This window comes from Melozone crissalis, unplaced genomic scaffold (genome assembly GCF_028551555.1).
Source record: "Melozone crissalis strain CALT ecotype California unplaced genomic scaffold, PUWL_Pcris_2 ptg000016l_1, whole genome shotgun sequence".
In the NCBI taxonomy this organism is placed as follows: Eukaryota; Metazoa; Chordata; class Aves; order Passeriformes; family Passerellidae; genus Melozone; species Melozone crissalis.
This window is the reverse complement of record NW_026535794.1, coordinates 15,753,605-15,777,284: the sequence shown is the minus strand read 5'-3', so window position 1 is coordinate 15,777,284 and position 23,680 is coordinate 15,753,605. Positions and strand designations below refer to the sequence as shown.

Below are 23,680 nucleotides of genomic sequence, written 5' to 3'. Positions count from 1 at the left end.
TACTTTTTGGAAATGCTTTTCTTGCACTGTACTCGTGTATCATGACATTTTCCTGAAAAAGGGAAAATCATTTTGGGGGGGGAAATTAAACAATGGTGAATTGAATGGATGTTCATCTAATAGTCAGATGTTAACTTACTTTATGGATTAAGAATAACTTCAAGAGTCAGCCTGTTTGCTCCTCTAGGTCTTTAGTTCTTTCAAGATACTTGGAATTACTTTGCAAATGTCACAGCAGATAACTCAGTTAATTAAAAATGATTGCTGTGTGGTTTTTTTCTGTTTTGTTTTGGTTTGGTCTTTTCTGTAGTTAACACTTAATGTATTGCTTTTCTTAATGCTTTTTTCTTCTCTCTCCCTGTGAATTTTCCCTCCTTGGCAATTCTTTAAAGTGAAACTAGCCCTGCTTCACGTTCTGTGAATACCCACACAGTAGTGACAAGAGTACCTAGTCCCACTGTAGTTAAGAGCACTGTACAACCTACCAGGTACTGGGGGGGTAAACATGCATGTTACATGGAGCACAAGATTCCTCAATAGCCGATGCATCTTTAAAGTCTTGAATGCCTTTTCAATGTGTCAAGTGAATACTTGTTTCAAGAATATTTAAAACATTCGTCAACTTCATTTATGTTTGCATGATAAAGCAATGCAGCTGTTTTTGTCAAGCGTCTGTTTTCAGGACCCTTCTAACCACACTTAACCTGTTGTAGAAGCTTATTCTTCTGAAAGAAAGAAATTAATTTGCATGTGAGCAAACATAGCAGAACCCTCTTCGCTCTTGTAATTTTTTGTATGGTAATATCATCCTAAGATGAAAATAGCACAGCTGAGTGCTTGATTTCACAAGCAGTACATGTCCTTTGTCTGTCTCTACATGTATTTTTTTAGCTTGCAAAATTAAAGGAAATATAAGAAATTGCACCACCTATAGGTAAAGTTGCAGAATACTGTTCTGAATGAGAGAATTTTAGCAGAGACCATGACAGAAAAAAAATAATTAGAGAATACTACTAATTCCATAAATGTGAAAGAAGTTGAACAATAAAATCTTTTATAGTAAAGGTGAATAAAATACATTATTGTAGAGACAAATGCAGTTACAGCTTTTATGAATCAATATGTCTGCCTTCAGCATTGGTCAATTTTCAAAATCAATGGACTGTGCTTCAAAACCAATTTTTCTTGTTGATTTATCCCAGATAATTCAAAACAAAAGACAGTCTGAAATCTGTTGCACTTCAGATTAGAAGAGTCATTGCAATTTTTTCTAACTTAAAAGCAGCACAAACTTGGAGTTTAAGTCTGTCTTTTAAATATTTTTATCATATATGGTCCACAAATTGCTTTCAATAAAATTGAACTTTATATAAATTGCACTGTAGGACCTTAAAGGCATCTTAAATGTCTCTACATAGCTCTGTGCTCTGTATAAAGAGATTATCTGGAAAATCTCTCTTCAATCTTGAGTTCCCTCGTAAAAAATGTTGTGTCCTAGTCAAATAAATTCATGAATGAAAATATAACTTTTTTTTAAATCTTCAGCTTTTGAATTAGAATTCATCATGCCAATGTTGAACCACTGCACACCCACTTAGGCTGCTACATTACATTGGCTATTGTGCTTCACGTGCAGATCTTCTGCTTCTATCAGGTTGAGATTTTAAAACTGCACAATGGCTTCTTCAAAACTAATTTCCAGTTCTGCTTCTTCAGCTTGCAGGCATCAGCACACCAAAAAATTTTAGCTAAAGAGGAGATAAGAGCAGCCAAAGAGGCGATGGGGCAAGATCAGTCTGAGGAACCAGATTCTTCCACCTTAAGCTTGGCAGAAAAGATGGCTTTGTTTAACAAACTGTCTCAGCCAGTGTCCAGAGCCATCTCCACGAGGAATCGGGGAGATCTGAGGCACAGGAGGATGCATGCTCGTTACCAGACTCAGCCAGTCACCCTTGGAGAGGTTGAGCAGGTAAGTGCCATCACAGCTCCTTTGCATTTCTTTTTATTGGAGAAAACAGCTTCAGTGTAAGATACCACAAAGGCTGGCTGTTCCTTTGCTCTGAACTACACACAGAGGAAAAGGTTTGTCAGGAAGCTGCCTTCTGACACTGAACATTCCCTGAAGTGTTCAAATTTTTTGGTATGATTTTCTTCTTTTTTTAAGTAATTTGAGAGTTTATTGACTTCCTGCCTAGTGTAAGCTGTACCTTTCACAGTGTGTGCCACTTCCACTAGAGTATTACATGTTGTCTAAAAGTAAATTCTTGATCAAAGATGTAAAAAACTGAGACACACATCATTTTGCTTTGGTTGTATTTTCAGGGCATTTTGGAGGTTTGTCATGTGCATTTTTCAGGCTCTTTCTTGTAAGCACAATATATTTCTGTTATTAGTAAGGACATAGTCTGTCATTTTCCTCTGGGAGGAGGCATTGATTTTTATCTGTATTTTTTTCCCTAAAAGCAGAATACTTTTGAAATTCGGGAAGTCAAAGAGAAATTATTTAATGTGCAGTGAAATTTGGCTTCCTGTTCTGGAATACTTCATCTTCATCTAATTGGAACTGCAAAGGAATGCCTTTTTAGTAAAGCCCCAGCATAAGGTGGCCCAGAAGTGGTCTTTTAGATCTCTTCACAATAGCAGAAACAGCAGTCCCTTTGCACTACAGCTTTGAAAGAAATCACTTTAACAGTCAAGCACAACTCCTGTGCTTGTCATATTTCTATGTATTTGGATAAATCTGAGTGTTAGAAAATTCCTGCCCTTTTCTTTCTATATGCTTCATTCATGATTATACATTTTCCATATTTTATAATAACAGGATAGTAAGAAAGCAGTATTTCTCTAAACATATTGGTGCAAGGCTGTACAGATTATAATTGTACTTTATGCCTACTTCGCTTGCACATGAAGTAGTAATAAATGCTTGACAGATTTATTTAAGCAAGGTTTCCAGACCTTACATAGTCCTTTTTCCATTCACTCTCCACGTGCCAATCACTGTCACAGCAAGGCCTCTCTAATGGTTGTGTCACCATAAATACATGGTGTTTGGGGCCAGGATGGTGGTGAATGGAGCAGGGCTGAAGCAGATGGGGAAGAAGTGACAGTCACGTCACTTTGTCAGCCTTACAGAGCAAACATGCTTTTCAAGCAAGGAAAATCAGAGGAAGCATGTTGTGTCATCTTTCGGAACCTAGCAAATGAAATCAGAGTTGACTCTGAAGCAAGCTCAATGGGAGTGTATTTACAAAAAGACTTTCTACAGTGAACTGTCCATTGGAGTGTTGGGGGGTTTGGAGATGCAGGTATGGTTTTTCTAGGAAGAAGCAAAAGAGAGCTCTCAAAATAGATAACTAGAGGTTATATTCCCAAAATGCATATTTGAAAATTAAAATATCTTGTAATTAAAACTGAATTCACTTTTCTGATCTCCTCTAAATTTCTAATTCTGATAGATGCAATGGAAAAAAAATAAACTGGTAACTATTTTCTTAATCTTGTTTGAAATCTTTGACTAAAATAGTCTTTGCTCTGCTTCCCAGTTTTCTTAGTGAATGACTGTTGTGTGTGTTTTATGGAATCTGCATGCACTTTTAAGGTTCTGAGCTGATTTCTTCCTGCTGGTGTGATCTTGTCTGTCCTTTTGCACACTGTTCACTAACTCTGCAGTTTAAGAAAACAACAAAAAAAACCCCCTCTCCAGATCTGTATGAGGCATGTTTGTCACTATCTTTCATAGCTTTCATAGTTTCTCCTTTGGAGAAGATAAAGCTCTGCATGTCAGAAAAAAAATGCATCTTAACGGCATCTAGAAAATTTTACGAAATTATTATGTTAGAAGAGTAGAAAAGATAGTTGTTCCACTGTGGATGCTGGCAGAATAAGTTTGGAAGTGTTTTTAATGTGCTTCTTAGGCTCAAATACTTTGCTCATGACAGCCAATGTTTGCATTTGCAAAAGTGCTGCATGAAGGTGATTTATGTGGAGGGAGCATCAGGAATGTCTGCCCTGGGTTAGGACAGCACGGAACAGTCTCTCCCTGGCACTCAGTGGTCACCAGAGCTGGGAGCTGCAGGGCTGTGCCAAAGCTAATGAGTCCTGCTGAGATGCAGAGGTGATTAGCCTGGGCACATGGCATGTCAGCTGGCATCTGGAACCTGAGATAATTCCTTCCTGCACTGCTGCAGGTCCTGAGCCCTGACACAATGCCAGGTTGCATGTTCCACACACAGCCCTTGTTGCTAAAGATGTTGCTGCTCACATGCAGTTGTTTTTACCTTGAGTGGAATAACCCATCTGCAGACAAATTACAGGGGCATTGTTGCTTTCCTTACCTGTTCTAATCTGTACTGATAGAGTACAATATTTACATGAGAACATACCTTGGATGAACTGATGTGATAAAGCTGCTTTTTGGAATTGATAATTTCAGAGCTTGTAAGTCCTATTTGGCTTTTTTGGATTTTTTTTGTTTGTTTTTTTCCCTTCATAGGTCCAGAGTGAAAGTGGAAAGCTCGCTCCCCTGTCACCTGCAGTTGCAACATCGATTTCAGCCATGGCCTCTGCCCTGGCTCCCTTGCTTGGGGACCTGCACGGGAAGCTGAGCCCGGATGGCAGAGGGGGCGCTGGCACCAGGTTCCACCCTGCAGCAGAAAACTTGGACTCTTCAGGAAAACACACACACAAGTCAGAGCAGTGGCAGCCCTCCGTGGAAGCCCTAGAAAGCAGAAAAGCATCAAAGAAACATGAAGAAGAAAGAAAGAGGTTTCTAGCCCATGAAGCGAATGAAATTAAAAAGTACAGCTCCTTTGAGGATGAAACCACACATCCTGTTCCTGAAAAAGCAGGAGACCACCATAAAGACACAGCATACAGCTTCCTGAGGAAGGGCAGCTTGGAGCTCTTTGGTTCACAAGCACTTTTTCAGCCTCTGGAACAGAAGGAAATCAATACTGGCATTCAAGGTAAATGGGAAGACAAAAAAGGCCAGTCCTTTGAAGAAAAGGTGGATTTGGAAAGTGTTCTGAAAAGCAAGACTTGGCAAAGAGGTGTGGTAATTGCTTGCTGTTGGTGTGGTCTCATTCAGCAAATGGTGTTTCAAGCTTTATCAAGACTGGTTATGTTTCCTTTTTTAACACTGCTTAGAAGTACAGAAGTATCTGTGAAAAGTTTTATAAATAGAGGGCTTTTTTTTTTATTCTTTCTATTTTCCAGTCTTAAAAGATGGCTCAGTTTTATTCAGATTTATTTACTTTGAAAGAAGTGGTATTATATGCTGAAGCTAAGATTTATTCTTTCTGGTTTTGCCCTTTTTCCTGCCCTCCAAAATTCAGAACAAACTGAACTTGCTGCTTTGAGTCAATTATCTGACTTTAATTTTTGTGCATATAGAGTTATGAATTACCTACATAAGTGCATACATACCTGTGGATAATTTTCAGATAATTAATTTTGCAAAACTAATATTATTTTCTCTTTGATGTGGTGATGAAATACAAACCAGGAAATTCTCAGAGCAATTACATTTTTATATGCACAGCATAATTTAAACTTTAAAAATAAACTTGCCTATCTTTAAATAAAGTACTTAGGAAATAAACTGTGGATTTGGTCATTTCATAAGTCCTTCTATTCTGCTGAATTTAGAAGGATGTTCTGTGCCATTTCTGTTTTATTTTGATGGGTGACAGCATCACACTACCCTGTAGCACTAAAAGCATTTTTGTGTTCATCCTGTGAAGTTAATATATTTTGAATTTAATGGTCTTCACACAGGCATAGAGAGGAAGGTACAGTTCTGCCTGTATTCCTCTAAAGCAGTATCCACTCCGTCCAATTAGCCTTTGGTGACTGCAGGGGACATGGAGACTGGGATATAATAGGAGCAGCCATATATCAGAGGGGTGTTGTGCTTATAACATTTCAAAAAGAAAAATGAAGATCACTTATATTTCTTTAGGGATAACTGTAACAGTGCATTTATTTTTTTTCAAGGCAGTTTTTTCCTGTGGTTTAATTGCTCCTTGAAAAAACAAACCCAAAACAGCCCCCAACACCCTCCTAGAAAATAATACCTCTATTAAGCTATTAAATGTCCTAGTATGCTACTCAAGCATTAAACTGCTTTACCAAATAGTTAATTTTCTTGTTTCAATTTTGTCTGCTTCTCTTCCCCTGGTCTTTGTTCCCTGTCACTTTCATCTGTTCCTTTTCCTGTTGGTGTGATGAGGGGAGCAGCAGTTTGTGCCTCACCCATGGGAAGTTCAGAATTGTGTATTGAACATGATGTTCTGTGCCTTCATGTGAGCATCAGTCACAAATGGCAGCAAGTAATGCTGCACAATTAATCTCTGTGCTCTAGCTCAGCCAGAAGTTTCTCCCTGTTAGAATAGTATGTGATGTGAATGTTTAAAATACAGATTTGCTTCTTCAGTGTTAGCAATGTAAAGTGTCTTTGAGAACAGAACTAATTCAGCACTTCTCTTTTGAATGGGCAGACCACGCTGAGCCTTCTTCTGAACTCACCAGCACATCAGCCATGAGGACAGTTTCACAAACAGCAGCTGCAGCATCCTGTAGACTGCAGGAGCTCTCTGAACAATTGGAAGGCAAATTTTATAAGAATTCCTGTGAGATGTTTTCCATGGGAGAGAGCAAAGCACAAACAGCTGAGGATGTCCTTGATAGTGCCAGCAAAACCATGTCAATTAAGGAAAGGTACTTTAATTTCTCTGTCTTTTTTTAATGATCCCTATAAATACAGTTATTATATTGATGATGGTATAAAAAGCTTTAAAACTGTTTCTAAAAAAGCTAAGTAGTGATTACTAGGCTTTATTATTACTAACAGCAGAAACATGCAGCTAATCTGCCTGACATGCTTAAAAAGCAGATGATGGTGAATGAGAATTACCATTTAAGAGAACATAATAAACTGAAAGAGCTACCTGAAAAATCAATGAATATTTCAGAAAATTAAAGTTGTAAAATATACATGTTCTGATTACACTTATATACTCAATATACTTCTCCAGGTTCTGCTTTCAGTTATACATCAGGTATAATGTGATTCTGGTTTATTTTTAATAACCATTTCTTCTTGGTCTACAGGATAAGCTGACTAGAGGGAGTCACAGATAGACTCTGATATTGCCCCCCTACTTCAGAAGTACCTGGTTGCCATTTTGACTTCTTTGTACTTACTGTAGGGATTTTAAAAGGATAGTAAGTTAGACAGGTTTATAGGAGTACTAGAAATACTTTTTCCAACCCAAGATCATTCTGATCTGAAGCAAAATGTTAAGTCCTGCACTTGTGCAGAGAGTGGGAGTCCAGGATTGAAGTGCCAATAGCTGCTGTAGTACTTGTAAAAGTTTAACTAACTTAGTTAAAACTTTGAGAGTATAAACTCAGTCCCAAACTGGTAGCAGTCCAGTGAGTGAATTATGATTATGATTATTTGGCCTATCTTTGCTTCAGTTTTTCTGCATGAAAGCAGAACCAATAAGTGAAAATAACTGCCTGATTAAACTTTCACTGTGTAAATGTATTTCCTCACTCAATGAGGGGAGTGTGATATTAGGCATTCTGAACCTTTTTTTTTCTTTTAAACATAATTCCAAAGTTTGCTTCTCAAATTCATGTGTTTCTAGGAGATATGAGTCACTCTCATTTACAAGCATCCCCACTCCCTGTCAACCCCTTTACACAAGGGGATGCAGGAGCAGCTACAGCAGCTGTGCACTCTTAGTGCCCTTTCTGAAGGCTGTATTACCTTTTTCAGTTTATTCTTGTTTTGTTTAAAGCAACTTTCAACCCCCTTCCCCATCCCCTCCTGTAAATATGTCAATTGTCTTGGCAGATGAGGTTTAAGACAAATAACTTCTGGTTTATAGGTGGTAAATTATCTACCATCCCTGATCCTGGTGGAGAGAAGGAGGTTGGAGGGAGGATCCAAGTTTTAGTAGCTGTTTCAGTCCTAACTTCAATGCCTCAGCTGAGCTGATCTCTTGAGGAACTGAAGCCTGTCTGTCACACAATCAGGAGCCACTTTTGTTAGGGCTCCAAGACTGTGTACTCAGTCCCAGAGCTGGCAAAAGGAAATACCTGTCGTATTCCTTGTCAGGAATTTGTATACCCTGATTCCACAAATATCTGTAAATGACTGAGCTCCTATCAAAATGTTTCAGCCTTCCAAAATACCACAGTAGTCTACTTCTTGTCCCAGAATTAAAAGACTACAACCACTAAGTTTCTTTTGCCTGGCTGCAGTTCATGCCAAGTATTCATAAACATCAAAGAACATTTCTGCTAAAGATTGACTATTACACTTGGATTTCTTTTTCCTTTTACATTCACTAACTTCATCTTCCCATCCAGTGGATTTTTCTGGCTGTGTCAGACATTCTTTCACCTTATGGAAGAACAACTTTTCCACACATGAAATAGTATTTGGGCAGGATGCATGAATGCTGGTCTGGATGAAAGTGATTTTCCACAAAGACTTTCTTCACTGAACTAATACTATCCTTGTAGAGTGAATGTATGGCTGGCATTTTCAGAATTGCCTATACTATATAGAAGAATGAGAATCATGACTTTTTAAGGAGGAAAGACACCTATACTCTCTTCTCCTGTCTCTGTGCATTTATTGAGACCAAAGGCTGTCCTGTCAGCTCCACTGTAGAAGTCAGCTGCATGCCATGATCACCATTTTAAAAAGCTACATCTGATTCATTTCTCGTGAACCTTTTACCATCATTCTCACTTTCTCAGGAAAAATCTAGCCTAAACTTAGTTTTCAATCTTTTTTGATGTATGGATACCTTAGCAATACTTTCTTACATAGTCTGGTTCCCACTATACTGAATTTATGCACTCTTTGTACAGTCAATTTCCTTTCTGTAGTTATATATCTCATATTGCTCTCCAGGATTTATGATTTATCCAAAAAGAACTGGTCAAGTGCAGCCAAGGGAGAACATGTAAAAACCAAGCCTATGTCCAGTTTATTCTAGCTCAAGGAGACAACTAGCAACTAAGATACTAAAATATTGCCACAGAAGAAAGATGTGTCATTTTGGACATTTTTTGCCAGGATTTTTGCCAAGGCCTTAAATGTCACTCTCTTTGTTTAGGCAAAACCATTGTTCAGATCTCATTTCTGTTTTCCTTCAGTATTCACTATCCAGCATTTTGCCTTCAGCTCTGAAAGCTTTTGCTTTGAGGCCACCCTGACATCTCTGGGATGAGGATCATTCTGTCTTGATGTCACATATTCTATCTCAGTAGCAGGTGAAAGAAGGATGCAGAGCAAGCTGTCAAAGATGGGCAGACACACTAAAAGCTTTTTCTTTCAAGAAAAGAGTAGAACTTACTTTCTTCATATTGGAAAAGGAACTTTTGGAGGCAAAAGTAGTGTGTCTACACTGCACTGTGAAAGTGACAAATGATTATTCATTATTTATAAAAAGTGGAAAACTAGAGCTATTCAATGAAACAAGTAAGCAGCAGGCCTTAAACAAATCTAAGGGTTAGACCTAATATTTGCCTTATTTTCTAAGACTTTCCAAAGAGCCAGCTGCTCTGTACTGATGAGCTTGTGGGCTTACTTTTAAGAACCAATTCAGTAGTTCTTGCATCTTTATTCATCCAAAAGGGTGTCCTCCATTCAGCTGTTGCTGAGTCAGGGCACTCTGACTTTACTGCCACTTCCATTGTTCAAAAGAAATGCATGGCTTTAGGTTTGACACAGCAGTGAAGTTTTTATTGGCATACAGAGCATACATGTTTCTTTTAAGTGGTGATTTCATTGCTCAAAACAGGCAAATGTGTGTTCTCACTTGTAGGAGTCAGTTGTTTCATTACATATACCAGTGAAGCACAGAGGGCTGTTATGAAACCATCCTTATGGCAGAGAAGAAAACAAAATCTCCAGAGACATAGAAGTATTCTTAGAATTACAGATTTTTCTCCCCCTGGTCAACCAGGCTGCTTGGGTGAAAGGTCTAGAGCAAATACCCTGCTGTAATGTTAGCTTAAAAAAACCCAAAACCCAAGAAATAAAAAACCCCACTTTTTTTTCCCCTGCCTGCTATGCTGAGTAGCTGTAAACATTTTTAAAAACAAACCCAGCTTAGACCAAAGCTGACCAATATGCCTTCTAGCTTCAATTATCACAGATCATTTCTAAGCAAAACTGACTTGAGAGAACATAGCTACTGAAGGTAACTCATTGCATGGTGGCAATTCAGTCCCATCTTGGTCTCCTCCACAGTTTTACACATGCATGGATGCACTCCAGAAGATTAGTTCTGGGCAGTGAAATCTTGTGTCCTTTCTGCAAACAATGACCATGACCTCAGCTCCTTATTGTGAGTCCTTCTCACCCCTACTCATCCCGTGCTGTGAGGTATGAAGCAACCAGGCACTGTGAAGCCTGCCAGCACTGCCTGCCTGGGCAGGAAGAGAGGAAATAACTGCTTTCTTGAATACTAACATTCTTACTGCCATTGTATTCTGTTAGATTTACTGTTTTCTGCATTCTTAGTTTTTCTCAAGTGACTGCCTTAGGCCCAATTGATCATCCCAAATAGGTCAAATAGCATGGCTGCACCCCCTGGATTTTTGCAGGAGGCAGCTGCCTGAAACTTGGCCTCTGGCTTCTAGACCTCCTTGGTTCTACCCTTTCCTTCTCCTCAGAGTTTCCAGACGAGATCTGCTATGAGGATAACAGTAATCACATCTCTGAAAAAGAATTTCCATATCTTGTGGTCAGAATAGGTTTAACTACTCAACCTGTTCAAACATTGATAGGGTTTAGGGTTTTGTATAATTCTTACTGAAATGCTGTAGATTTGAGAAAGGTATGTCATAAGACTTAATTAAACTAAAAAATTATTTAGTAGATCAATGCAACTGTTTGCAAAAGTGCTGCAGATACACATTTTATGGATTACTAAGAATGATTTCTGAAGTGTAGAAAACTCATATAAATGTCAATTTCTGAGGAAGGTAAACTGAAGATCATCATGCCTGCATAGACCTCATATTCCTGACTGACTTTCCCTGTCCCCAAAAGTAGTCACCTCAGGTTTGTAGGGACAAATATAATTCTAGCAAACTAATCTACATGTTGTCCCCACTGCAGCCAGTCAGCACTTTGTACTACATTCAGAATTTTGCTCAAGATTAGGAACTGTGAAAAGATCCCACTTACTGAGATTAATGGTAATCCACATTTTAAATGTTAGACCTCCTTTAAACAAGTTGAATGTTGCTGGTAGATTTCACAGCTGCAGGGTAGTTAGCACCAGGTTATTAGTGCATTGGTGTTGCTGATTTGTGTCACAGGAATGCCTGGGCTAAGCAAGGGAATACAAAGTGATCCCAGGGAGTCTGATAAGTAACCTCAGCCCCTGGAGTTGTAGTGAAAGCAGGAATTGCAGAGTTGTCCTTTGATGTGCCTGATGAGACCTAATTGGTGTGTGCCTGCTGAACAGACCTCTTTCTTCTTGGGTCTTAAAGAAAATAATTTTAAGAGTATTTTTTAATGAGTACAATGAAGACCAAAGGTAGGATACATATTCTTAACTTTGGACATCTACAGGATAAGTATCCATAGCCAAGCTACTCACTTGCTGTGCCTTAGTGACAAAGTGGAGGGAAAAAAGCAGTTATTAATCTGACCTTTTTATACACCTACTTTAGGAGGATCTGTGTGGTACCTTGGTCTCCCTTGACTGCATTGGCAATTTCCACTGATGATACAAATTAACTGGAATGTCTGTCTCAGGTCTGGATGTCTGTGTTTTGACAGATGATTGCCATTCAACATGTACAGTATAAGGCTTCATGTTTGTTTGTGAGCTTTGTATATGTGTATGAAATGTGAATAACTTAGTTAATGCTAGAAAACCTAATTTCAGATTATCTTGAATGCAGCATTAGTGAAAAAATGAGGTTATCTTTTGAGGATAATGGGAAGGACAGTGTTTAAAGATGCCTGTTGGCATGCTTTTCCTTGTAGGTTGGCATTGCTGAAGAAGAGTGGTGAAGAAGATTGGAAGAGCAGGCTCAGCAAAAAGCAGGAGTATGCAAAGGTGGCCGTCGCTGATCGCAGTGCGCAGATGCAAGAAGTTGAGCAGCTGTTGAAGAAGGTAACTCTGTCCCTATTTGGGAAAAACATCTTGCTTGAAATGCTTTTGCTTTTTGAAGATGCATCCAAGTAGACAGGCATGCCTAATATGAGCTGCTAGCTCCTGCTGCTCCTCTTGTTGTCGGGCTTGTTTAAAAACCAATTCTCCCAACATGAGGGATTATTTAATGAGGAGGTCTCCACTGTCCTGGGATGTGTAATAGTGCTTACAGTGTCTTCACATCAGAAGATAATGAGCTAGGAAGTGGGTCTGTAAGGCTTTTGCAGCATGTACAGGTATGATGATTTAAGCCCTTTCTCCATCCCCTCTTCCCTCTCCCCCTTCCATGCCCCCACATTGAAATTGCCTTTATACTTAGTTCTGATGTTTTCTTATGTATGGGTGAGTTTGTGAAAATGTCACATTCCTAACACTGTGTTATCTCTGTGCATACACTGGGTTTTTAACCACTTATTTTGGATCCTAGAGCTACTGAGGTAATGCAGGAACAAGAGCATTCATGAGCCATTTGGCTTTTGGTTATCGTGCATGATCTTTGCAGTTTGTGAAGAGCCAGAAGTGGCAGGACCAAGATTTTATCTGTCTTACAACAGGTAGTGAATGGAGAGGGAGACGGGTAGAAAAGTGAGGAGGAAAGGGAGATCCACATTGTTAGCACACTCAGATTATGTCTATACATGAGTAAATTAGGTTGCCCAGCGAGAGCGGATCTTTTCTATGTATATATATATATATAATATATGTATATATATTTGTGTGTATATATATATATATACAATATATGTATATACAAATGTATGTATATATATTTGTAATAATATATACATATAATATATGTATATATTATTACTTCAATACAGTAATGGTCACTGGATGTGCTACCTGTGCCATTTTTTTTTTTTTTGGTCCAGTGAAATTTTTGTTTCAGACTAAATTTAGCTTGGTCCTGTGTCCTGACTGCCTTTAGCAACAGTAGTGCTACATGGGGATCTTGGAGTGCACTTCAGGGCTTGGGTTCATGCAAAAGTCGGTGCAGTCTGCAGTGTGAACCAAAGTGCAGAAAGTGAGGATGACTGAGAGATTTGCTTCAAAATGGACTGTCCCCTGGCTCAAAGTACAGGGCCAATGGAGACTTGTTTCCCTTCTCAGTCAGATGAAATAGGCTGTTTCAAAAGCCTTTAATTTCTGTAGGAGTACTTCACAGAGGACAGGTGAAAATAAAATTTATATTGCAAAATTTGGCTAGTGGGGATGGTAATATTTGGATCCAATTATTTAGTTGTTTACTTCTGCTAAATATATAGGTAAACAGTAACAAAAAGTCTCCTGCTCCATCAGTGCATTACAAGTAAGGACACAATTTATCATTATTGAGGATAAATCTGTGCCTGAACATGTGAGTCATCAGTCATGTTAACTGGACAGAAAAGAATAAAGCTGATTTTTGCAGTTTGGTTTATGGGGTTTGTTTTGGTTTTGCCCTGTGGACTTGTTCAAAAATCCAGCTGCTAGTTTGAAAGGCGTCCTAAAGCAAAAATAGTTCCAGGGAGGAAAGCAAAATTGTGGTCACATTTTTAACAGGCTAGTCTCCAAAATGACAACTGTTGAGATCAGATAACAAATGTACTCTAGCTAAAGACAGTGGGGTTGAGAAAAAGCTTTAAACAGCTGCCAAGATTTAGGCAGAGACAAACCCTTTGTTCTCTCTCCTCACCTCTCAGCACCCATACCCTCCCTGCTGTGTTGCCATGTGCAGCAAGCACAGTCAGGCTTTTAAAGCAAGTAAGGGAGCATGAAGTGCTGGAGGGATACAAGCTTTGAAGTGACAGTGCTAACAGAGGACGTTTCTGTGACACTGGGTCACCCACTCTGATAGTTCATGTTAGCTCTTGGCTATTTAGAGCCTGAGTCAAAGGATTTTCATGTCTGCCTATGGATGAAAACTTGGGTGTGTAAGATCCACAATCCCATGAACTATAGTGATGTTTGGGATGCTGATTCTCATGTGATACATGAGAAATATGTAAACTCTTACTGAGGGTACTCTACTTACAAGACACCATGTTAGCTGCCTTTAAATCTAGAAGTATTGATTTTGATAAGCAATCAGTGTGATGGCTGTGATCCTTTGAGGACCATGAAGCACTGTGCTATTGAAGAACTTCTGTAGAACTTTGAGACTCTGCTGTACTTGAGAATCTTAAGTGTTTTCTGTTGCTGGATTACAGTAAAAATGCAGGAATTGTAGTGATTACTGAATTTTGAGCTAGTTAGATAATTTCCACACATGGCAGTCATCAACATCATGGCAGTCACCAACACCATGGCATTAACAGCAAGGGTGTGTAAACTTCTGTCATGCCCTGCTGCTTCAAAACAATGCCTGATATTTTTAGTTGCAGTATGGTGCTCCTATTAATGTAGTCAGACACCTTTTTAGGGTTTTTTTTGGTGTGTCTGTGTGTGTCTCTCTTTTAAAAGGTTACCTAAATTATTCTGGAGATTTGATTATTGAAGCATAGCTGCAGAAATTAGAAGTAAATAGAGTACATTTAGATTTCATATAAACAACAAAAGTGAAAAGATTCATACTCTTGACAAAATAACTACATTAAATAATGCTGTTTGATCACTTCTAGTCAAAATGCTTCTTCGTGGTGTCTACATGGTGAAATATTTATCCAAATGTGTTACAGTCATTTGTGTGTAGACTAAACTGTAGAAAAACACCATAAAATTCATGGAAAAGCTGACAGAGCAACCTCAAACAGGAAAGAAAAAAAGAGAGACTAAGGAATTAACACAAGCAGATACAGATGAGGGGGAAGCTGAGATTTACTTGGAGGTCCAGCATCTGTTTTGATGATTGCTGCACACAGGAGGAAAAATTTTTGGAAGCTGTGAGACTTCTTAGATTATTTATATATAGATGGTAAAACATATTTGGACAATTCAAAGAATAGCTCTAACATCAGGGGAAGCACTGTCTTGCTGGATGAATGTCTTACTGGAAAAAAAATCTCTTTTATTTAGGAAAAATATTTTGGATTTAGTACTTTGTTTTCATCATCTTAGGCTCAATGGAACACTTGCAGTTTGTTGGATTTCTTCATGAGTAGAAAAATTAATTAATTTCAAAATCTTTCCATAATATCAAAATAGGAAGATTTACTGTAATAAAAATTTCTGGTTTATAGTGAACCATTTTTAACAGAGTCCCTGATTAATGTGATTACCAGCTGCATTGCAGTTGCATTACAGCAGTGACTGACATTTGAAACACTTAATTCTTACATTGTGTTTAAATTGCAGCTCAGCACTGGTGTTAAAGACTAGGGCTGAGCAGTCATTTCAAAATTACTCAGAGATGAAGTGTGTAAAAATCTTAGAGAGGGTAAGCCCTTGAAAAGTGACTTTTAGACACTAAAATATTAGTTTTTTGCTGTGGTAAGAGTTTTATCCAGTTCATATATGTCATCCACCAAGTGCTTGTATCACATTCTCATCAAAGCTGAAACTCATTATTGATCTGCATTTTGAGCCACTCTAATAAGCTGCATTTATCCATCCACTGTGCCATGTTCCCCATTTGCTTTAACCTACAGAAAGGGAGAAGAATTAAAGCTGATAAAGCCATGTTAATCAGCTTTGGGTAAGCCCAGCTCTGGGGCAGGGTTTATTTGTAGGCTGTGTTTGGAATGGTGAACTCACCTTCACTGAGTACCCTGGGCTTAGCAAATCCTTCCAGATGGCTTTTGAGTCTCCCAGTTTCAGCAAGCATTCTTTCCTTTCATCCAGAGAATAGATGATTTGCTGTTTAGCAGGGTCTGATTAAACTTGCAGCAGAGTTATTCACATTGTGGTTGACATGGTTCATCAATTTAATGGTGCATGAAAACAGAGACATATTAAAATTATCAGCATACAAAAAGTGTGTCTTCCAGCTGTGCTGTTTTGTTCTGTGTTGGGTTGTAGTGATATTGTTACTAACTTGGATAATTCCTGCGTGAAATGGCTTTGGTAAACATGCTGTTGTATTATGACAGCATTTCTGATCTCTGCTTTCCAACAGTGAAAACATTTCTAGAAGATCAAAAGATTCAGTAAGAAATAAGGGAAAGAGGAGTTACTTCTCCCCCATTTCCATTTCTGGTAGTCCAGTTCTTTTCTAATTCCTTTGCTCTGCTTCTGTCCTTGTCATAGGAACCTGTATATGCTTCTACTTACTCTCCTGTTATACCTGCTCTCCATAAATTTCATCCTTTTCTACCTATTAATCAGGTGAGCAAAAGTCTGCACAATTTAAATGCTCAGCAATTTCAAGTAAGGACATTTGACCAGTGTTTTTTAACATACAAAATTAATAATCCTCTTAACTGATTAACCAGCTCAGTAAATGTAGCTTTAAAGAAACATAATGTTATGCCACTATCCTGTGTACTCTGCCTCAATATACATTGTGCTACTATTTCTCTTTTGGTTGCTTTTCTGAAAGTTCTATATCTGTTTTAGACTGTATTGGTGAGAAAGTAAAGGAAGAAAACATTATTGCATTCATTATAATACTGAAAACTTGTAAGTTGCTAAAAGAGTATATAAAAGGAGTAGTATGGAACTACACAGCATTTATTGTAGAATTTTGCTGTGTACCCTGATCTCCCTGTCAGTAATGTGCATGTCCAATGTGAGACATAACATCATCTAACTTACTGACTGTAAAAGAACTGCTTTTGTTGAGAGGTGACTTTCCCATAGTGCTTTTCCTTAGTCCCTGTTTAAAAGATTTTTGTCTTGGCACATCCTGCTTCTACTCTCTGACTATCCCATCTTCCTGCTTCTCTCTTTCTTCTTTTAAGGTCTGTAGTACTAGTTTGAAAGAATCAAGCTCTCTGATTTCTGATGACCGTCATCCTTGGAGATGGAAGGTGAAATGCTGTATAAAATTTTTATTTCATTTTTGGAGGGAGGAATGAGACAGAAAATTACACTCAGATTGATGATGCACATTCCTAATTTGTGTTTGCCTGGGAACAGAGTTCTGCTGCTGCTCCAGAAAATATTAGAGAAGCTTCATGGGAAATGTTCCTCAACATCATGTCTGCACCTCTGCAATTCCATCACAGGCAATTTGAAGAATTAATAGATAATGAGAAATATAAACTTCCTACACCCAGAGCAATATAACAAAGTTCTCTTTGAGCAGTAGAGTACTAGACCTTGATCTCAGCAAACTATTCCTGGTTCACATGATCCAAGGTAAAAATGCAAAGGCAGAAGTGGGCAAAGAAACAAGCTGCAGAAAAACACAAGGAAATATTTTAGGATGTTTTCTTGAAAGCAAACAAGGAGGGCTCACTGGAAGCTCTCAATAGATCTACATAAATCAAAATCTGCTATATTACACATCCTTGTCCCTTGCCTCCCAGCTAGCACTTGTGGTTCCTGTGCTACGAGGAATCCATTGGGTTCTTCATTCCCGCAGTCTGTGCTGCATGCAGGGAGCTTTCTGACCAGCATGGGTAATGGCAGTGAGTTCAAGGAGCAGATACTGCTGGGCTGGGATGAGGAATACAGGAGGCTGGATGAATACAGAGGCTACTGGATATATTACAAACATTTAAGTGACTGATATTTACCATTTCCGCATTCACTTTTATAGCTGGTTTTGAATATGATCTTTTACTGTGATTTTTTTAAATTAAAATTAAATTTTAGACTATTCTGAAATTTGTTCGTGCTACCTCTTTCCTATAAGCTGTGGATTTAAATAGCTTATTTACTTTGGTTGTGGCAGAGTTCACCGGCTTTATGTATCTAGAAGAGAACAATATATTCTAACTTAATAATAACCCTCCAGTAATGACAGGAGGCCTTTTAATGAGCTGTTCATTCCCTCTGTCTTAAAAGGATAACAGCAAAAATAGTCAAAAAGAGTCTTCTTTCCATTGATTTTGGTGAGCTACATCCTTCTCTCTTAGCAAGCTGCTTCCTTCTAGCACTGTGTCAAGGTACATGCAGTTTTGTTTGGGGTTTTTTTCTGGCACAGTTAATCACTTTGCTATTTGCACCAAACATGAGCTGAGTGTGTTGCATTTTCCTCAAAGCATTTCTGAACAGAAAGGCATACATCTGCACTGGAGTTTTCCCTCTATGTTTTCTTACATGAAGGCCCTTATAAAGTTGCAGAGCAAAACAACATAGAGACTTTTTACCATACTTGTACAACTTGTTGGATTCTCCTTATGGCTTTTTGTTTTAGGAGCTTACACTAGAGAAGTTACTTGTATTAAAAAAAAAAAAAGATACTTTTTGAATCCTTCTTTTATGTAATTTATAGTATTTGTTTTAATAGAACCCTCTTTTGAAAAACAGATGGGTTTTTTGTGTTCATTCTTGGCTTGGACTCCCCCAGGTAGTGGCAGTCTTGATCTTCTACATAGAAAAACATCAATTATCTTATTTCTTTTATTAAAAAACAACCAACAAAAACAACAAAACCAAACACCAGCATGCTAACAGACCACTCTTTCTCAGTTCTTGTCACCTAAAGGGGACCTTGCTTGGACTGCAGAATTGCAGGAGCATTGCCTAGATGAGGCTTCTTCCTTAGCATAAACAGGGGAGTGCCTGCCATACCCTCAAGAAATGTGCTAGAAAAGACCACTATCATCATCCAACCTAGCCAAGCTGTGGGAGAAAGTAATCCCTGTTTCTAACTGTTCTTGCATTGAGCCTGTAAATCCTTCCCAGCCTAAAAACAGGATCTTTTAGAAAAACACAGTCTTAATTCTAAACTGTCAGCCTACAGAAAATTCTTGGCAATATTAAGTAATTCTTCATATGTTATTATTCTTGCTGTGTTAAATGTAACTCTTAACCCTTTCTTCAGTGAAAATACACACTTATCTGATATAATCTAATGTTAATTTAAAAAAAATATTTTAAGCCTTTCAAAATTGTCAGCGCCCTGGGTAGAAGCATGGAGTCTGGAAATGGATGAGTTATTCCAGTACAGATTATCTGTTCCAAACAACTTTCCATGAGAGTTTTTGTCTCTCTTCTTTTTCTTTCTTCCTAATTGGCTGGGTTGGGGTTTTTTTAAAAAAATATTTCCCTTAAAAGCCTGGTTTACCAGACCTTTCTGATATCCTTTTTTTTTTTTTTCCCCTTCAACCATCTATGTGATTATCTCCTCTTTATCTTCATCATTCTCCTCTATGTTGGTGTCATCATGAGGATCTTCTTAGGGGATGAAACTGCATCCCTTGTTTTCCATGTTCATGAAAGCATTTTGATCAAATTTGGGATGAATCAGATCACTGCATGGCTCTTTCCTCTTTGGTCAGTTAACCAGTTTACAGCCTGCAAGCTGCTCTGGTATTTTTATATTGCTCAGAAAAACCTACCTCAGAATGTCATCTGTGATTAACTCAAATATATTAAAGAAATCAGAGATAACAGTGTTAATACATTTAATCACACTTGAGCTCATCAAACTTACCCTTTTGATTAAACCTGTTTTCCATAATGCCATGTGGAATGGCATTAATTACATGCTGGTGATTTGATTCTTCATTGATTGTCTTTGCAGCAGCCTTTCCATGGCTGTCTGGAAGAACCAACAGCTTGTGTGACCTCTTCCTACATGCTTTAGTTTTACTTCTAAATATTGTCCACACCTGAGCTTTTATCCTAATTATTTTCCCATTTTCAAAGGCTTTTTTTTGAAATTTGTTCTTGTATTTTGGGGCATCTCCTTTTCCAGTTTTTTTGTCTAAGGTATCAATGAACACATCCATCTATTTTACACAATAAATTAGAATATTTCATTGAAAGTAACTACTTTTTTAATGAAAAAATTGCATTGGATCTTATTCCTAAGTTTTTATATGTTATTTTTATTTATTCTTGATATACTAATTTTTGATTTGACTTTTTTACAGTTGCAAATTTGAAGTTCTTCTTTCATATCATAATTTGGGTTTTTAAACTTAGAAATAAAATCTGGACTTAGAAGCTTTTTGAGTTTTAGCTTTCTTAACATATGTTCTCCCAATTAGAATGTGCTTTGACCAGTTAATTCCTCCACAAATGCTCCATGTGGCAATTCTGAAAGCTTTCCAAACTTTTCCCAACTAGCACGTGGATTTTTTCTGAAATTTCTTTTGACAGTTGCATTGGCTCATATTAGCTTTCTAGCTATATAAAATTATTATTTATTTAATCATGGCATATACTTCTGGTTTTCAGCAGAACTGTTAAGGGAAGTTTAGTTGATGGGAAATTTCTTGATGTCTATTTAGTTTATAATTTTTTAGTTTATTTGTTCATTAATAGATTAATGTAGGAGTCTTCATGCATTAGGAAGAGATCTAGTGTGGAATTTCTCCAAATTGTGTAACATATGTACGCAGTCTGGTTTTGGTTTTTTTTGGTTAGGAGCTCCAAAGATGTTTTTCCCAATGGAACAGCTTGAATTCTTCCATTCAAAAAAAAGAAAAAAAAAAGTCCATTTCTCCTGTCTGACAGCTGTTTTCTTTTATCCTTTGACACAGCTCCAGGATGACTGACAATCTTTCTGGCAATTCATGTGTGTAGTGATTAACACACATACTTTCTAGGTCTGCATCTTCAGAATTTTCAGTAGCTCTGTAGACTCTGAAGCTCCAGGTATTTGCTGGAGACAAAATCCAAAATTAAGACTCCTCTAAGGCTAAAAACCCAAAACTAAATCTACATTATTTTATTTCTTTCTGCCTCTCCCTCACTTCCCTCACATTGTAATGGAAGTCAGCATCCTTATTAAGTTTAAAGTATTTGTTTTGTGTATTGAATTTTACTTGTGGCTTCATTAGGTGTTTATTAATTTCCTGCCCAGGTCTCCTTTAATATGTTGTTGTGGTATTTTCTACCAACTTTTCATCCCAGAGATGGCTGTGCTGACAATGGGTAGAGACTGGAAGACATGAAAGAAACTTCTTCAGTGTTTTTCTTTGAAGCATTCAAAGGCTTTGGCAGATGAGGAAATGATACTGAATAGACTTGTATGTTGATATTTCTATTGAACATTTTGGAGTTCTAGGGAAAAATCAGAGTATTTAATCTTGATTATCATGGCTTGCAGTCCTGTTGTCTGGCTGTCCAGCTCTTTTTCCTGATAAATGGAGAGGAAGTGTTACTGCAGAAGGCTGCAGAAATATATGGAACTAGAGGGGAGTAGTGGGGGGCTCTCATGGTCCTAGTCCTTGTACAAACCTTTTCTTGGCTTGTCTTCATTCTTCTGACTGATGTCTGCTGATCCTGGTAAATACTGAAAGCTACAAAGTCTCTATATTAGAGTGTCCCCTCCAGTCACAATAGTTTTTATATAAAATGACTTATTTATTTAGTCTGGTTGATTTTTAAGAAAATAAAAAATAACAATATCTTCTTGAAAGGAGAAGAATGTTTATGTTCACAAGCTGGTGCATACTTTTGCATTTTCTTTCTGTGGTTCTCTGACCTAGAGTGGTATTAAAGCTTGAGATTTTAATTTGTTTTTTTGAATTCTAGCAGCTAGGTTGTGAAGAAAAATGATTAATAGAATCAACTTGAAAGTAATTCTAGACTTGACAGTCCCATGCACTAAAAATACTTCTTTGTTTGACTTCTATGCAATGTAATCCCTGAAATGTTGATAGTTTTTAAAGATAACTATATTAAAGTAACAGCCCTTTGGCCTGACCTAGCTACAGCAGAGTATGTAAATTCAGTTTCTTCCCTACCTAAAGTACCATCATCAATCTGTCTGTGTGAGAAGGGCACTGAGACAGTGCACCTTCTGCTTCTAATCACTCCAGCTGTTGGCTGCCAACCTCCAAAGCAAGAAAGGAAAGCTAAGGGTGACCTAGGGGGAGAAAAAAAAAGAGGGAGTGGTAGAGATGATCAGTCCTTGGAAAAATATTTAGTAGAGCAAGCTGACTTAAGATCTAAAACGAGCAGCCTCTGGAGACACTGCTAATCCTGCCTGGGGAGCTGAGTTACTGTAAGAGACTGATTAGGAATCACCCACTGAGGTTACACCACTTCTCTGTTTGTCCCTGTGCCACCTGCAGATTTGCACACCTGGAAACATCTGCTCATAGTCAGTAGTGATGTCACCTGTGTAGCAAGTTATGGTTCAAAAGAACAAGGCCTGGAAAATGATTTCTTACACAGAGTGAATAGTTTGCTTTCAGTAGAGGAGTGCCATCTGCCCTGGCTGGTAGTCTCAATAAAAGGTCAAAGAGCACAGACCAAAACCTTGTGCTCCCAGTGTAATGGGGCAGCAAGACAATGAAGCCCTGCAGGGTCACTGAGTGTGTGTGACTTCACTGCAGCAGCTTGTTCCCTGCTCCCTTCCTCTGCATCTGGCAGCTGAAATGTTCCACCAGTCTTTAGCTATGTCTCTAGCAGGTTTTTGAAACATCTCTTTTTTTCTTTCTTTCTTTCCCCCAAAAAGCAAAGAATGGCAGATAACCAGGAGAGTCAGATGACCATTGAGGAGAGGAAACACCTGATTTCAGCTCGAGAAGAAGCCTGGAAGTCCAAGGGAAAAGGAGCAGCCAACGACTCCACACAGTTCACTGTGGCTGGCCGAATGGTAAAAAAAGGTCAGTGACGAAATGATCCCAATATAAATAAGACATCTCTTATCTGTCTAGTCAAAATAAAGTCAAACTAAAGCAATGCAGAAACAGCATCTGTATTTAGCAAGAGGAAGACTGTTTATCTTCAGCTGAATAATTGTGTCATGAGGCTGTTCACTTAAGTTTCTTGTGGGCGTGGTATTGATCCATTTTATTCTGCACTGTTGCACTGCCATCCACTTATCTCTGGACTCTGTCTAGCTGGTGGAAATCTACCACTGCAACAGGGATATATGTTTTGGTTTTTCTTCTAATACAACCCACAGGACATAGTTAGATTATTCTTTTTTACTTCCTTTGAAAACCCAGCTGCACTGTCTAGAGAATAGTTGTGAAATCGAGCTGTTTCTGTTGCTGGCATTTCCCCCATTCCTAGGATCACTGGGAATATTTAGCAAACAAGTATTGTTTTTATGGATGCTGTCTTGGACAAGAGCTTGAAGTGTTATATTTGGCTGAAGATTCCCTGGTTCTGCATAAAACCACAGAGTAGAAATGACAAGGGAGCAATGTTGACTTTTTTGGGATCTCTTGAATTCAGTCACTGTTTCCAGATCTAATCATTCTTCTGAAGTGGACAGGAGTCTCTGAAGGCTGCACATGGTAGGAGTGCAGCTGTTCACACAGCATGCCTGGGAAGATGATAGCTTTGGGAAGAAGGCACCTAAACTGATCTTTTGTGCTTAATGACTACTAGGTTTTGGGTTGTTACAAGGACTTGGATATTAAACACAACAACAATGAACCTTGAATTAAATTACAACCATGAAAAAAAATCATTGTAGGGCAAGGGCAATAATGCAACAGGAGTAAATGCTTGCAATCCAAGCCACAATCTGTTGGCAGACAAAC

General features: G+C 38.1%; 1 protein-coding gene across 1 annotated transcript in view; it reads left to right on the top strand.

Annotated features, from left to right (window-relative positions):
• Window positions 1-23,680, top strand: part of SVIL (supervillin) — a 54,506-nt gene that overhangs the window by 12,450 nt on the left and 18,376 nt on the right. The window contains exons 7-12 of the mRNA XM_054273622.1: window positions 393-488; window positions 1,717-1,969; window positions 4,496-4,967; window positions 6,501-6,720; window positions 12,032-12,161; window positions 22,642-22,792. Of these exons, the coding sequence (XP_054129597.1) occupies window positions 393-488; window positions 1,717-1,969; window positions 4,496-4,967; window positions 6,501-6,720; window positions 12,032-12,161; window positions 22,642-22,792 (1,322 nt within the window). The remainder of the gene's footprint in view (window positions 1-392; window positions 489-1,716; window positions 1,970-4,495; window positions 4,968-6,500; window positions 6,721-12,031; window positions 12,162-22,641; window positions 22,793-23,680) is intronic.